Here is a 15,313-nt window from a genome sequence, read left to right on the forward strand (position 1 = left end):
ACTACGCCTGACCCATGTAAATTTTGAGTTTCTTCTGTACTTATTTAAATTAACCATTATAATATTTAAAGGGTTTTTAAATAATTATTTTTCTTTCGAAATGATTTGTGTAAATTTTTTTGTTACTTAAAATTTCTAGAGCGAGTAACAATATCCTGCTAAGAGAGCCTATTTGTCAAAAGGTAACGAGAAAGTTGTTGTGGAACAACATCAAGACGCACGCCACAAATAGGAGGAGCTCGGCCAAACACCCAGAAAGAGTTAATTGCTCGCAAGACCCCACTTTTGAAGGTGCGTTAAGGCATACAAAGAGAAAAGAAGTGACTTCAGATTGGAATACCATTCAAAATAGAAATTCTAGAGTTCTAGTATGCAGGACTAGGTCCGGTTTGCAAACTATACTTTTCGGAATTTTGTTCACTTAGTTATTTCATCCGTCCTACTGTCGAGCTCAATCAAGTACATGCTCCGAAAGTTTTTTGCAAAATACTTTTCCGTAATTGTATAAATATGTAAGTGCAACGAGGTAAGTATAATAAAAATCCGAAAACATTTAAGATTTTCATACGACAAAATAACAATAAGAAAAATTATCCTCTAAAGTAGATGCCAACTTAATTTAAAAATAAACTTTAATTCATTCAAAGAACAGTAGTAAACAATAGAAAATATTAATCAGCAAATACTTAAATGTTTATAAAAAAATGAATGCAAGTTTTGTCGAGAAACGGGGAAAAATTTATATTAGGAAAACAATGCCATCGGCAACCATGACTTGATTATCTTCAGTCATTTGATGCATGGCAGCTTCAATTTCAGAATTAGAAAACTGTTCGGAATTATTTTCATTAATTGTAGTGGTGATGCGTTCAAGAGATAAACTCTGTTCGCGCGCTTCTCGGAACAATCTTTGCAAACTGTTTTTAAAACTGCTCAACCTTGCATTCGATATAGAAGGAGGTGTAACTTCGGCCGAACTGTGTGAGCCTTGTGTACTTTCTTCGTTCGATTGTAGTCCTGTAGCCCCTGCAGCGTTTGACTTACGACCTGACAAGGAACGTCTTGTTTCACGGCGAGTTAAATCACCAGCATCTGGCTGAGGAGTTTCTATATCTTCATCAGTGTCATAGGCAACACTGGAGGGCTCTTGTTGTGAAGACTCTCTGCGTGTTCGCTTATTTTTTCGAGCAGACGACTTTTCGTTGCTATTAGTTTCTTCAGCATCGGAAATTGAACCGTCACGGCGACGTTTGTTGCCCTTTTCTTTTTCCAATACTTTCTTAAAATAAGCAAATTGCACTAACTCTATAGCAGCTTCAGCATCATCGGCGGTTACAGTTTTTGACATACGAGCCCGCGCATGTGCTGTGGAAAGTCGAATGAGAGTTTCTAATGTTCGAGCAGTTACTGGTTGTGTGCGTGCAACATCAGACTGAATATTTTCTTGAGAACGCAAACAGGAATACTCAGTAGCAATAGCTTCACAAGCTTGTTCGCTCAGCTTTGGTTTCATGCATTTTGCAATATGAATATATTTACGCATAAAATCGACAGATAAAATTTTGTCTTGTCGCCTTCGTGATCTACCATGTAGCAAAGGATCATATTTTTCATAGATTTCAGTTTCTTTTTTCTGAAAATTTGGAAAATTAAAATAAAATCAGAATTCCTAATATTTTATATATACCTCGTCTGAATTTGAAGCAAAAGATAAAGAGTCGGCATAAGTGCTTCCCATTGAGAGAGGTTCACCATCTGTTTCTTTTGAATTGCTGAAAAAAAATTAGGAAAATAGTTTCCCCGTCAAATAACATATCAAATGAATAGTATTTTTACCGATAGCGGTGCATCCGGACAACGTGATCTGAAATCATCTGATCAATATCGCTATCAATTACATCCAACATTACGAATAATAAGTCAAAACGGGAAAGAAGAGAATCTTGAAGACCAATATTCTCCATTGGTGTCTTGTATTGGTCATACTATAAAAACAAAAACTTGTTAGCATTAATTTAAGTTCTAAAAACCACATGCATACTCTTCCATAGACTGGATTAGCTGCCGCTAAAACTGAGCAACGCGCATTTAATGAAGCATGTATACCAGCTTTTGATATCGTTACACGCCCTTGTTCCATAACTTCGTGAATTGCTGTACGATCTATGTCACTCATCTTATCAAATTCGTCGATACAAACAACGCCTCGATCTGCTAAAACCATTGCACCCGCTTCTAAACGCCTCTCGCCAGTTTCCTGGTCAGTCGTTACAGCAGCCGTTAAACCTACGCCACTGGAACCACGACCAGTTGTGGGAATCGCCCTAGGCGCGGTGTTTAATACATATCGCAATAATTGAGACTTTGCTACACTTGGATCGCCTATAAGGAGAACATTGATGTCACCACGTAAACGAGTGCCATTTGGCAAAACCTTTTCTACACCTCCTAACAACAAACATAATATTGCTCGCTTTACGAAGGCATGCCCGTGAATTGAAGGTGCTAAGCTTTTTGCTAACAAATCAAAAATGTCATTATTCTTAGCGAGTTTTTTGCACAGAATGATGTCTTCGCGACTAATATCCATATTACTATCTTTACTTAATAGTGATATATTATTGGCTAGCAACACTGTGCGAAAAGTTCCAGATGTATATCCTCCAAACTTTCCTGGTAGGCAACGGTAGCTGCCTACGATCTGTACACGATCTCCAGGTTTACAACGATCCACCATATCGTCGTCGCATATGATATCTACAGATCGAGGTAACTGACCAGCCGGAGCCTTTTCAGGCATTTCTTGTATGGTTATTGTTTGATGGTCTTTATACACAGAAAGTCCAAATTCTGTCTCTAACAAATTCCCCTCATCATCTTTTGTTGGATAGATAGCACTAGAAGGTACTGCTTCAAACGAAGTCAAATCCGTATATTTCCTTTCCATTACTTTTTTTGTAGCTGGACAGTAATGTACGCTTCGCACGACCTTGGGATGGATCAAGGAAACTTTAGTAACAATACCTTCAACGCATACTAAATTTCCCAAATAACTATCAAAAGAAAAACAAATACGATTACATGTTATGCCAATTTTTATATCAATGAAATGAAGAATGAAGCTTAAAATAAATGCGATATACTAAACTTACATTGATGTTAAAGAACGTGGTGTAACATGACGATTTCCAAAACAACCTTCAAATCCAACGAAGAAATCTTCATGTTGCTTTGCGTAGGTAGGATCAATGGTCGCAACATATTCTTTTAACGCTCGCCCAAATGCTAACTGTTCGTCACAAGCATTCGAAAGAAGACCTTGAGCGCGCTGCGGATTTTTACGTTTCAAATCATTAATGTTGACGATCAATCGGCGGCTCTTTTCAGCAATCATGTCTTTAATTAGCCCTGAATAAATGCCCTGATCCTCTTCATCATCCAAAAAGTCAACGTATTCACGCTGTATATCCCTAATATAATGCTCCGTCTCCGCCATAACTAATCTTTAATATTTAAAAGCCCAAAAATTACAAACGCAAACCAAAATGTCGACAGCGTTTTGTTCGCTACACAATATTACACTCATATGCCACAAATTGGCGCGCAATTTGTAATCTTATAAGTGTAACAGACTGTTTACACGCTTCAAGAGGTGCGTGATGAATTTTGACAACCCAGGCGATTTACCCGAGGCGATTTTTTTACAGCCTTTTCTGTAAACAGCCTGCTTAACAAGTGAAATACAGTTAAAACGTGAAGTATAATGTTCTTAGCATTTCAAAATCACTGTAGGAAAAATTTGATTACTTTTATTATATATTACACTAATAACAATAGTAAACGAACTCAATCGCTATAATTTCAAAATGGACGGATACATACATAGGCCAGATGGTAAACGGACTCACGGTTGCTCGGAGAAAAGTTGACTTTCTACTGTGGTGGAGGTTAAGGTATATATTAGAGAAAATCCTGGATCAGCACATAAGAAAGGTACATCCGAAGGACCGACCTCGGTGCACTAAACAAATCCACGAATAGTGCAATGCATACATTACTGCAAAAATAGAAAAAGTAAATGTGGAGCAGATGCATAAATCAAAGAGGTAGAACTTGGGTAGTACCTAATTGGTGTCACTCTAAGTAAAGGGTGTTTTTTTAGAGGTTAGGTTTTCAAGATGAAATAAAACGTATATAATTTAATGTTATGGCCAAGAATTTAGCTTTATTATAAAGATAAGGGTTTGCCATTATGTTTTAAAAATGATTTCGGGCAAGTGGCCGCCGCGGCTGGCTCGAATAAATTCCAGCCGAGAGGCCCAATTTTCGACCACTTTTTGCAGCAATTGGGGCCGTATGTCAGCAATAACGCGCCGAATATTCTCTTCCAAGACGTCAATCGTCTCGGGCTTATCTGCGTAGACAAGCGACTTCACATAGCCCCACAAGAAATAGTCCAGCGGTGTTATATCGCACGATCTTGGAGGCCACGCCACAGGTCCACGGCGCGAGATAATGCGCTCACCAAAAGTTTCCTTCAATAAATCGATTGTTGCGTTGGCTGTATGGCATGTAGCGCCATCTTGTTGGAACCAAAGGTCGTCCACATCAACATCGTCCAATTCAGGCACGAAAAAGTCATTAATAATGGCTCTATAGCGCTCTCCATTGACTGTAACATTATGGCCGGCTTCATTTTTAAAGAAATATGGACCAATGATTCCCTCTGCCCATAGAGCACACCAAACAGTGACTTTTTGAGGATGTAACGGCGTCTCAGCAATGGCTTGTGGATTATGTTCACTCCAAATGCGACAATTTTGCTTATTGACATACCCATTCAACCACAAGTGAGCTTCATCGCTGAACAAAATTTTTTTGTGAAAATCGGGATCGGTGGCCATCTCGTTTTGGGCCCAAATTTGCACAATTTGCAAACGTTGTTCAGGTGTAAGTCTATTCATTATGAAATGGCAAACCAAACTGAGCATAAATCAAGTGACAGCTGTCAAAAAGACCATCTACGAAAAAAGTAGTGCCAACTTGAAAACCTAACCTCTAAAAAAAACACCCTTTACATGAGTGATGTGGAGCAAAAAGCTATTGTAACCCAATTTACTATACAAAAATTCAAATAATTAATGCTCAATTAATATTTAATTGGTAAAAGATATAATAAATAACAAATATTTTTAATATATTTCTTAACCATAATAATGCTGTTTTCATGGGAAATATCAAAATTTGTACGACTTTTTGATACGATTTTCTATAAAATTTAATCTTTTTTATGCAACCATTTTATATAAAGGAGCGTTTTGACGACCTGCTGAAACTGTTTTTACTTATGGGTATTTACCAACGATGATAGATTACCAGAAGCTCCGTAGGAAAAGGAAACGTTATTGATTATAACAAATTTTATTTTAGTTTCATTTACCAGTTTCCCATACTGCAAGGAACAATAGCCACTCCCTCCTAATCGACTTACATATTCCATAACTAATGTAATAATATTACTAGTTTATCATTTGTGGTACATATTTGCCTGAATATTACCATTAAAAGTTGTGCTTGCATATTTAGTTCTACCCTAAATACTCTAAATTCACATTCACTTGTGCACAAGGGTCAATTTATTTATTATTTATAAATTATTTCACTCGATCGTCGGTACCCAAATCGAGTAAGTGAAACTCGTAATTAATCTTTACCGTTCTTTGTTTGTTTTTTGAAAAAGTTGATGAATTAAATAATCTATGTTTTTTGTTTACCACACCACACACGCGTATATATCTTTACACTTAATGCATCTTAAATATATTATAAGACTTCCAAAATTACAAAAAAAAATTAAATTCACGTTTGTGTAAATGTAACTTGATCAATTCCATTGCGATTCCATTTAGCTCCTTCTCTATATCCATACAACAAACAAATTAAATTAAAATTTTCTTTTGAAAAATGCAACCATTCCATCAGTATTTTCTAATGACGTTGTCACGTTAAACTATCGTCAGTAAACCGATTTTACAGATAACCTCTTTTTTATTTTTTTGATAATATAAGCGCGGCTTCGGTAGTCTAGCGTAAGTGCACTAGCCTGCTATCCTAGAGGTTGTGGGTTCGAATCCTACGTAAAGAACGGCCCTCGCACTTTTGTAAATTTATCTACTTTCCCTGTAACTTATTATTTCCATCCTTACTACCGCGCAATTGTTGGCGCTCCAAGCATTAAGAAGGCGTTGTTCCTAGGCAACGGCAGGTAATATATTTTTCAAAATATCACCAAACGTTAATGGAAATTCTTGTTTTCAATGCACTTGTGAGACCTTATAATTTGCATATATAAACTTGAAGACTTAATAAGGATGTTTCAAAATTTCAATTTTTGCGGTAATTGACTGTTTGCGATGGAGTACACGAGATTCCGCTTTTTCAAGCCAGGAATTGAAGTCCACGTTATTTAGTTATTTAATGTTGTTTTTATTTTTTTAATTATATAGATTTGTGAATATAATCAAGTAGATCAGAATATACAATGTATACAGAGCTATACAATAGATTTGCCCTGGGTCTAGCTCTAGAAGAAATATGCCTATTAAGGCAATTCTCACAAGGTATCTTCGTATAGCATGGTTTGTTTTTTGTTTTAATTTGTGATTTGTTGCCTTGTTTGCTTATTTACGTTGTCATTGACGCTTTGATATTTAAAACACCGAATCGTAAAAACAAAATTCATGCAAATGTTATCGTTACCCTACCGAGGTCACCTAGTATGAATTCGCCTTAACTCCATTATAGGTTTTACAGCGTCATCTTTATGTAAGTTTTTTAGTTAAATTTGACGTTTAAGAATATGACATATGACATATTTTTGCAATTAAGATTGCTGCCTTTTTTTGTGTTAATTGGTTGAAATTTGATTAGTAAGTCCGTGAAATAAAGTGGATTCAATCTGATATTGAAATACTAAAATAATGACATTTAACTTTAGAGAAATGAGTTGGTCAGGTGTGTTTTGAGTTTTTGCGAATACTTGCAATATTTTGCATGTATTTATAAGGCGTTAGATTAGATATGATTTATATGATTTGCTTAATGTACCAAGTATTTTCTGTTTATTTTAGATGTTCGTGATCAATTTCGGAAATATCGTGAGGATAATGAGCGTCGTAGTGATGAAGTTATCCAACTGTGGGAAGCAGTATTAGAAAATCGAGTCCAAAAGACTGGCAACGAAAGGCACCTTATATTGGAACAAGTAATACTTGCCGCTTTGGACACGTCACGATTTGATATTGCAGGAAAATGCATAGAGCAACTGAGCACGGAATTTCCTGATAGCATGCGGGTAATGAAATTCGAAGCCATGCGCCTGGAAGCTATGCAGATGTATGATGAAGCTAATGATTTGCTCGATGAAATCATTGCAAAGGATGAAACAAATGCTGCACCTCGGAAACGAAAAATAGCTATATTGAAAGCAAAGGGAAAACGTACAGAGGCTATTAAAGAATTAAGTGAATATTTAAAAACGTTAGTATTAATTAATAAAGTACATGTGGCTGTTTCAATAGTTCTGGCTTTCTTTATAGGTTCATGTCTGACCAAGAAGCGTGGCATGAGCTATATGCATTATATTTGGCGGAGGGTGATTATTCAAAAGCAGTGTTCTGTTTGGAAGAAGTTTTACTGCATAACCCACATAGCCATCTTATACAACAACGTATTGCAGAGATCCGATATACAATGGTAACTATGAGTCTATAAGTATACCCACATACATCTAACGAAATCTTAACGTTGAATAATATATTTATAAGTATACGAGTATATCGCAATTTTTGAAGTTATATGAAATAACCTTATTATTATGGTTATTCATGACTCCTATTTCATAAATTCTTAAAAAATTTCGAAGTGCAAATGCTACTGTGTTATCAAGGTGCATTATACAAAGTGTGATTAACTACTCAATGCGACTCTTTTTTTAAGTTACTATAATGCAAAAAAATATATATTTATAGGTGTATAATTGGATCTCACACACTTTATTGGTAGTTTGGCCGAGCTCCTTCTCCTATTTGTGAAGTGCGTGCATTTTAATGTTCGTCTAATGGGGGGGGGGACGCCGTAGCCGAATGGGTTGGTGCGCGACTACCATTCGGAATTCACAGAGAGAACGTCGGTTCGAATCTCGATGAAAACACCAAAATTAAGAAAAACATTTTTCTAATAGTGGTCGCCCCTCGGCAGGCAATGGCAAACCTCCGAGTGTATTTCTGCCATGAAAAAGCTCCTCATAAAAAATATCTGCCGTTCGGAATCGGCTTAAAACTGTAGGTCCCTCCATTTGTGGAACAACACCAAGACGCACACCACAAATAGGAGGAGGAGCTCGGCCAAACACCCAAAAAGGGTGTACACGCCAATTATATATATATATATAATATAATGGGGGGGACCTACAGTTTTAAGCCGACACCAAGCAGCAAAGTGTTTTTGTGACGAGCTTTTTCATAGTAGAATTACCCTCGGAGGTTTGGCATTGCCTGCCGAGGGGCGACTGTTATGAGAAAGACTCCATTATTGGTCATTCATGCTCGGACATTCGAGCCTGTACACTTTCAAATCGTAGCAACCCAATTGACTACAAATATAAATAAACGAATTAAAATAGGTACAAATTTTGTTCAATTTGGCATTATAGTATATTTCTAATGGTAGCACTGTCAAATTCTATCACACTTTGTTGCATATATTTTGTGTGGGGAAAGGAGAGTTATCGGCCGATAAGAATCCCCCTTGGTTGGCAGGTTTCCCAGGTTTCAGTAGGGGGACCACTCTCCCTGATTTCCACTTGTTAGGAATTACGAGAGTGGCCAAGGACATATTGAAAACCCTTGTGAGGTACTCTACTCCCAATGGACCCAGCTTTTTATACATCAGCATTTTCAGTTCGTCAGGACCAATGGCTTTAGATGCTTACATCTATTTGATGTCCCCCTGAAGCTCATCACTGGAGAAAGGAAGTGGCGCACTGTTGTTCGTAAGTTTGTGCAGCCGTCTGGTCTCACGACGCTTAGTTCTATCGACGCAACCGTGAAGGTGATATCCACTTTGTTGTTGTGCTTCGTCGGGTTCGATAGGGACCTTACGCTGTACCAGGGCTCACTCACACCAGAGGTAAAGTTGCAGGTCTTCAGATGTTCTTCCCATTTAGTCCGCTTATGTTGGATTACCGGTTGCCGGATCTCCAAATTGAGATCCTTTATGCGAGGATCCCCGGGATCGGCTTGGCGTAGGTGGTCACGCTCGTTTGCTAGAACATCTGCTCCAGCTGGAAAACCCGCAGCAGCTGTGAGCATCTTGTGGAATGCGCGTTCGCCTAGGCGCACATCGGTGGGATGGGGAGAGCGGCCAAGGTGTTCTCGGTAAATTGCGTGAATCTGGCCCTATTAGCTTTGTTAAATTTTGTGTATATCTGGTGATACGCGGAAACAAAGTCGGTATATCTCTCGATCGAAATGATAATGGGCAAGTGGTCTGATGCAAGCGGTAGCATATGTCGTCAGGTATTTATTTATCAGACCAGCGCTAGCAGTTCTTATGTCAGGCGAGCTGCTGCAATTGCCCACTACCCTGGTGGGGCGTCATCGTTTACTGTGCTAAATGTCGAATCGTCTATCCGCTCTGCCAATTGATGTCCCCTATGATCGTTTGGTAGGCTTGAGTGCCAAAGATCGTGATTCTTCTTCTTCTGATTAGCATACCAATTTCAGGATGATATCCTGCCAGGCAACAGGTGAAGGGGTATGTATGGGTATGGGTACGGGTATGAGTATGTACATATATTCAATATTTATATTTCGAGCTCGGCATCACCTGGCCGTGTTTCGGTGCACGTTATAGCCACCTCTGGTTATCAGGGAGGAGCTCGCGTAAAGTTTTGTCCCTTCGACCGCAGCTATCTTAATTCCGTGTCGGCTCATGAAGTCGACCATCTCGTCTATCGTACTCATGAGTCCGTTGCAGTAGCTTGAAGCTCCTCGGGAGTATTGTCGTAACTCGGGGAGGGTTGTGGGTCACAGAGGGAGTTTGTTGCACCGGTGGGCTCCTAACTGTTGACGTTTGATTAGTGACGGCAGTTTGAAGTGTCGGCACATTCGACGATGAAGCTGTTGAGGCAGGAGCCGCCTGCTGGCGGGAGCAACTCGTGGCGTGGCCACATACCGTGTGGACCAGTCCCTATGTGTCTTAAGGCTTGAGTGGGTCTTAAGATGGCATCACCCGTTGGAGCCGTTTGTGGCATATGTGCGGGTTTTTCCCGACCAAGGGCTGCCGCCCCAGTAAACTAGCCCTGTCTAGTGTACGGTATTCTAGAAATATTTGGACGTTTCCACGACAGTCAGTTCTACGTTACCGAAATGACCCGGATTTATATCCGGCCAAGGACTGTCACTCCAGCAGCATTCCCCGTATGTAAGTATGTTCATGCTACTACAACAACAAAAACAGAAATATTTGGAGCAAACATATTGCGTAGGATTGCTCCTGTGACGATAGATTGGGGGTGGGGTACGGTACATAGACAGGGCTAGTTTACTGGGGCGGCAGCCCTTGGTCGGGAAAAACCCGAGTCATTCCGGTAACGTGAAACCGGGTGCCATGGGAATGATTCTGTTTAGGTAAAACTGTGTAGGTAAACTGTTACAATATCCTGAATGCAATTGTGCAAATATGACACGGGTCTCTGCATGAATGCTGTTTATAGGCTGTCTGTAATCTGGTAGCTCCAGTGGGTGTTCTGTTAGGTCCTGGGTCGTGTTGCACACCTAAAATGTCCAAAAATGTCAGGAGCATCTGTAGTAAAATATTTGAAGAAGTTGTAGGAGTTCATTAATAAATGGGTGCAATGGTATACCGAAGTTAAAAACGTTGACGACTTCTTCGGATGCGGGGGGGAAAAAATACCTCCAAAGCAAGATCAGAAGATCATTGATTTGTTTGTGACATAGCTAAACTTATGTTAATGTATCCAAAGACACCTTTCGCGGAGAAATCTTCCTTTTGGGCGAATAGTTGCATACGTCGTTCCTAGTGTAATGCGGATAAGCGATGACCTCAAAGAACTGTTAAGCATGCAGTTAAGGCTCATGTTTGGTGCTGCTTCTCCAGAAAAGGATTTGACAATATATTTGTGTTTACCGCCAATTAGAATGCAGTTTTGATGAATAAAATTTACCAGCAAGCATTATAACCGTTAGCTGTGAAGATGTTTGGAAGAACTAGTCAACCTTGGATTTTACAAGAAGACAACGATCCAAAGATTCGAAGCCGAAGGGTGGAAAGTGGAAGAGTGTAGAGTGGGAATAGCAAAATGGGATTGAAAAATTGAACTGGGCCTGATGTCAAATCTATTGAAAATGTTTGGGCAATAGTTAAGCCAAAACTCAATAAGAGGCACTCAAATAAGGGCGTTCAAACAGTTATCAAGTCAAATTTGGCTGTTTTGGAGTCGATTACCTGCACAACTTGGGCAGAAATTAACACAAAGTATGAGTCGAAGATATGAAGCATTGCGAATAGTAAATACGATGAGCCCATACAATGCAGTTTGTTAGAATCGGAATGGTCAAATAGTTGCTAAGTTATGGGGGCCACGCTGTGTATTATTTTATGAAGAGGGTTTGCTTGGCAGTAGAAAGTTTGCCATAGCGCTTATTAAAAAATTTGTTCTATCAGCCTGATGTTTTATGCCCGCGGTAGGGATTGTATGTACATTTTGCTTAAATGCCACGATCAAGGCCATAGGCTTTGACTTCCCTCTAATTTTTTGGAAACATTGTGTTCTATTATTAAAATTTAGTTTATGATTACCTAAAATGGCATGCGCACCCAAATTTACAATATATTGCTATCAAATTTGTTTAATATAAAAAAAAATTTGTTAACTTAGCTATACCTCAGTAATAGCATCTCAAGAGAAGTGCGTTTGTAGTTTCCAACCGCTACACTGTAAAGTATAATATATTGTGAGAAAAATTTTATTATTGTGCACTTCACATGCCATGCCTCCCAAAAAATTGAAAAAATTAAAAGTTGACGTATAACTTATTAATATATACAATATATAAAACAAACGTACATGCCCATACATATATTTAAATACATATATTTGTATTACTACTATTATAATTGCTGAACATAAATCTTTATGAATCTAATAATTTAGGGTGGAATAGAGAATGTGGAAATCGCTCGCACCTATTATTCGCAAGCTCTCAAACTGAATCCAAATAATTTGCGTGCACTATACGGCCTATATCTGGTATGTATATGTATATATTAGGTTATTATAAATAACTAATAACTACATATTATTTTCAGTGCTGCAGCTACGTTGCCAATTCTCGCGCCTTGGTTTCGAAGCGCAAAGAAGCACAGAAAATGGCGCAATGGGCATTGGAGAATGCAACAATGCGAACGACAAAATCATCGAAAATTTCTAGCAACGATAAATTAATTTCGGTTCTAGAAAGTACAATGGCTAGCTTAGATATTAAGTCTAATTGACATTGTCCTGAAACATTCGTAATTTTGCTCTAGTAGATGATAATATTAAATACCCGTTTAACTAAGATTTACTTGTACATTCATTGTCAATCCTATAGCCATTACCAATCCCATTGAATGTGAAGTTTAATTATAAGTTAAGCTTAAAAGTTGCGGAAAACATATATCAAGGTTTTTATAAAAGTTCGCTTAACTTTTTGGCATCCGCGATACAGTAAAATAGCATTTCATTGTGAGCAGAGGCTGATTTCGGTTGAATAAACTTTTATTTACAACAATTTGCCAGCCAGCGAAACCGCTGACTTCATACGGCTGATTAAAATTCAATCAACTAAACAAATTGGGATTAAGCATTTTAAAGTTAGAAATAATTAAAACAATTAATTAGCATATTTTCCGTCGTTTACTACTTTAGACATTTAGGTAAAAAGTCATAAAGTCATATAATTTGACTACAGCTCTAAAAATATTGTTTTTATTTTGTAAAAAACCAAAAATGTCGAAACAATCATAACTTTGCAACTTTGAAAAAAAATCTTCTTAATACTTAGTGAGCTGCCCAATTGTTATCTTTGAAAGTGAACAGATGAAAATTTATGAAGTTTGCTCTTGGATAAGTTTCTTTATATACAGCCATGGACAGAGAAATAGCACACAAGACAAACTTCATCTCCAACTTCATTTTCTTCACTATATAACATGTAAATAACATTTTATTCTTTGCAAAAACAATCAATTTATTTATAACATAAAATTTAATTTCAAAAATCAACTGTTTGTCCGTTTGTTTGTTCCTTTCTAATCATTATTGTTCCAATACTACTATAGGGTGGGCCATGTAAAATTTGCTTTTTGAATCGGCTATAAAAAAAAACTAATCAATCTTTTTTCAAACTTTTTTCTTTATTTTCAAAATTGGACATTGTCATTTATGAATGAAAAATAATATCGTTCAAATGACTTTACAGTAGGCCATTCGGTCAACCCAATTTTTAAGCACATTTTCGATTGTTTGGGCTCTAATTTCATGAATGTCAACTTCGATTTCGTGTTTTAAAGCATCAATCGTTTCTGGATGGTTCGCATAGCATTTGGCCTTAACGGCTGCCCACAAAAAATAGTCCAACGGGCTTAAATCACTGCTCCGAGGCGGCCAATTGGTATCGGAATTTCAGCTGATTATTCGGTTTTCAAAAATGGTAGCCAAAAGTTCGAGGGTAACTTTGGCAGTGTGACAAGTTGCACCGTTCTGTTGAAAAAAAATGTGGTCCATGTCATCCTCTTCAATTTTTGGAAACAAAAACTCGTTGAGCATGTCACGGTAACGCTCGCCATTTACGGTAACCGCGGCTCCTCGCTCAAATTTTAATTAAAAAATGTATAGAATCGTATCAGAACCATAAGTTACCTCAATATTTAGGTGATTGGCCACAACTTCTTATAGTTGCATCACATCTTCGGGACATACTCTCCACTTATGTCCTGCATCTGCTCACCGGTATCGAATTCCACTCTTTTTTGATTCCTTCCCATAATTCTTCGGCATTTTTGAAATTTTTCCCCCGATCTGAACCTTTACATCATTCCAAAGCTTTTCTATAGGATTCAGATCGGGGCTTTGAGCCGGCCAATTCAAAACTTCTACACGTTCTTTATTGAACCACTCTTTCACCACCTTTGATGAATGTTTAGGATCATCGTCCTGCATGAATATCCAATTTAGAGGCATATTTTCAAAAGCAAATGGCTCCATTGTACTTTTAGATATATCTAAATAAATATGTTTGTCCATTTTGCTATTAATTCGCACCAATGGACCAACACCATACCACGAAAACGCACGCGAATCCATAACACTTCCTCCACCATGCAACTGTTTTCATAGTGTACCTTGAGTTGTACGCTTGGTTTTTTGGGCGATGAACGAATGATTTTCCATCAGGTCCGATCCTATTAATCTTAGTTTCATGGTCATAGTACTCTTTTCCAAAAATTTAGATCCTTACTTTGCGGCAGCTTTGCAAATGTCAACCGCGCTTGGATATTTTTGTTTTGTAAGAAGTGGTTTCTTCCTGCTAGTTCTTCCATACAAATTGGCTTAATTCAAACGTCTTCTAACCAGTCTACTGGATACATCAAGGTTGTGCTCTTCATTAACTTCCGTCATTATGGCATTTGAGGACTTAAAAGGATCGGCCTTGCATTTCCGTACAATAATATTATCTAATCTTGGCGAGGTTTTACGTGGCGGAGGCTTTCTAATTTTTTTGTTTTGCAAAAAACTTTTGTTTGCTTGGATCAATTTAATAGCACTATGTACCATTTTTCTAGAACAATCTGGTAATTCGGCAATTTTCGATTTGTTGGTGCCTTTTTCAAAAAGATTCCACATAAGTTTTCTTTTTTCAAGAGTGCAATGTACTCCTCGAACCATATTTAAAAAAATTGTTTTAATTTATCACTTGCACAAAGTACACAAAATACTTCAACAAATTGACTGATTATTATTTTATTTAAGAATGAATACAGAAACACAACTGAAAATGTGCTATTTTTTGTCCACGGTGAATGTGCAATATACCAACAAAAACGTGATTAAAAAAAATAGACGAATCGATAACGGTAAATTTCGAACGGGATCAAGAGAGTATTGATATGACTAACAACACATGACCAAATAATTGATCTACTACGCCTGTGTAAAAAAACATTACGGTAATAAACATTTTATAAT

The 15,313-nt window shown here is 37.6% G+C and overlaps 2 protein-coding genes across 2 annotated transcripts; one reads left to right on the top strand and one right to left on the bottom strand.

The window, feature by feature from the left end:
• Window positions 1–614: 614 nt before the first annotated feature.
• On the bottom strand, window positions 615–3,604 carry LOC128871920 (DNA replication licensing factor Mcm3). The gene is made up of 5 exons (XM_054114095.1): window positions 3,153–3,604; window positions 2,042–3,053; window positions 1,837–1,985; window positions 1,688–1,772; window positions 615–1,633 (listed from the first exon to the last, which is right to left on the bottom strand). The coding sequence occupies exons 1-5, from the start codon at window positions 3,494–3,496 to the stop codon at window positions 740–742; spliced, it is 2,484 nt and encodes an 827-aa protein (XP_053970070.1). The 5' UTR covers window positions 3,497–3,604; the 3' UTR covers window positions 615–739.
• A 3,253-nt stretch (window positions 3,605–6,857) lies between these two features.
• On the top strand, window positions 6,858–13,351 carry LOC128871921 (ER membrane protein complex subunit 2-like). Its single transcript, XM_054114096.1, has 5 exons — window positions 6,858–7,014; window positions 7,131–7,539; window positions 7,599–7,755; window positions 12,239–12,334; window positions 12,394–13,351. Exons 1-5 carry the CDS (start codon window positions 6,981–6,983, stop codon window positions 12,577–12,579), a joined length of 882 nt encoding a protein of 293 aa, XP_053970071.1. The 5' UTR covers window positions 6,858–6,980; the 3' UTR covers window positions 12,580–13,351.
• The last annotated feature ends 1,962 nt before the right edge of the window (window positions 13,352–15,313 follow it).

The sequence above is a fragment of the Anastrepha ludens genome, chromosome 2 (genome assembly GCF_028408465.1).
Source record: "Anastrepha ludens isolate Willacy chromosome 2, idAnaLude1.1, whole genome shotgun sequence".
In the NCBI taxonomy this organism is placed as follows: Eukaryota; Metazoa; Arthropoda; class Insecta; order Diptera; family Tephritidae; genus Anastrepha; species Anastrepha ludens.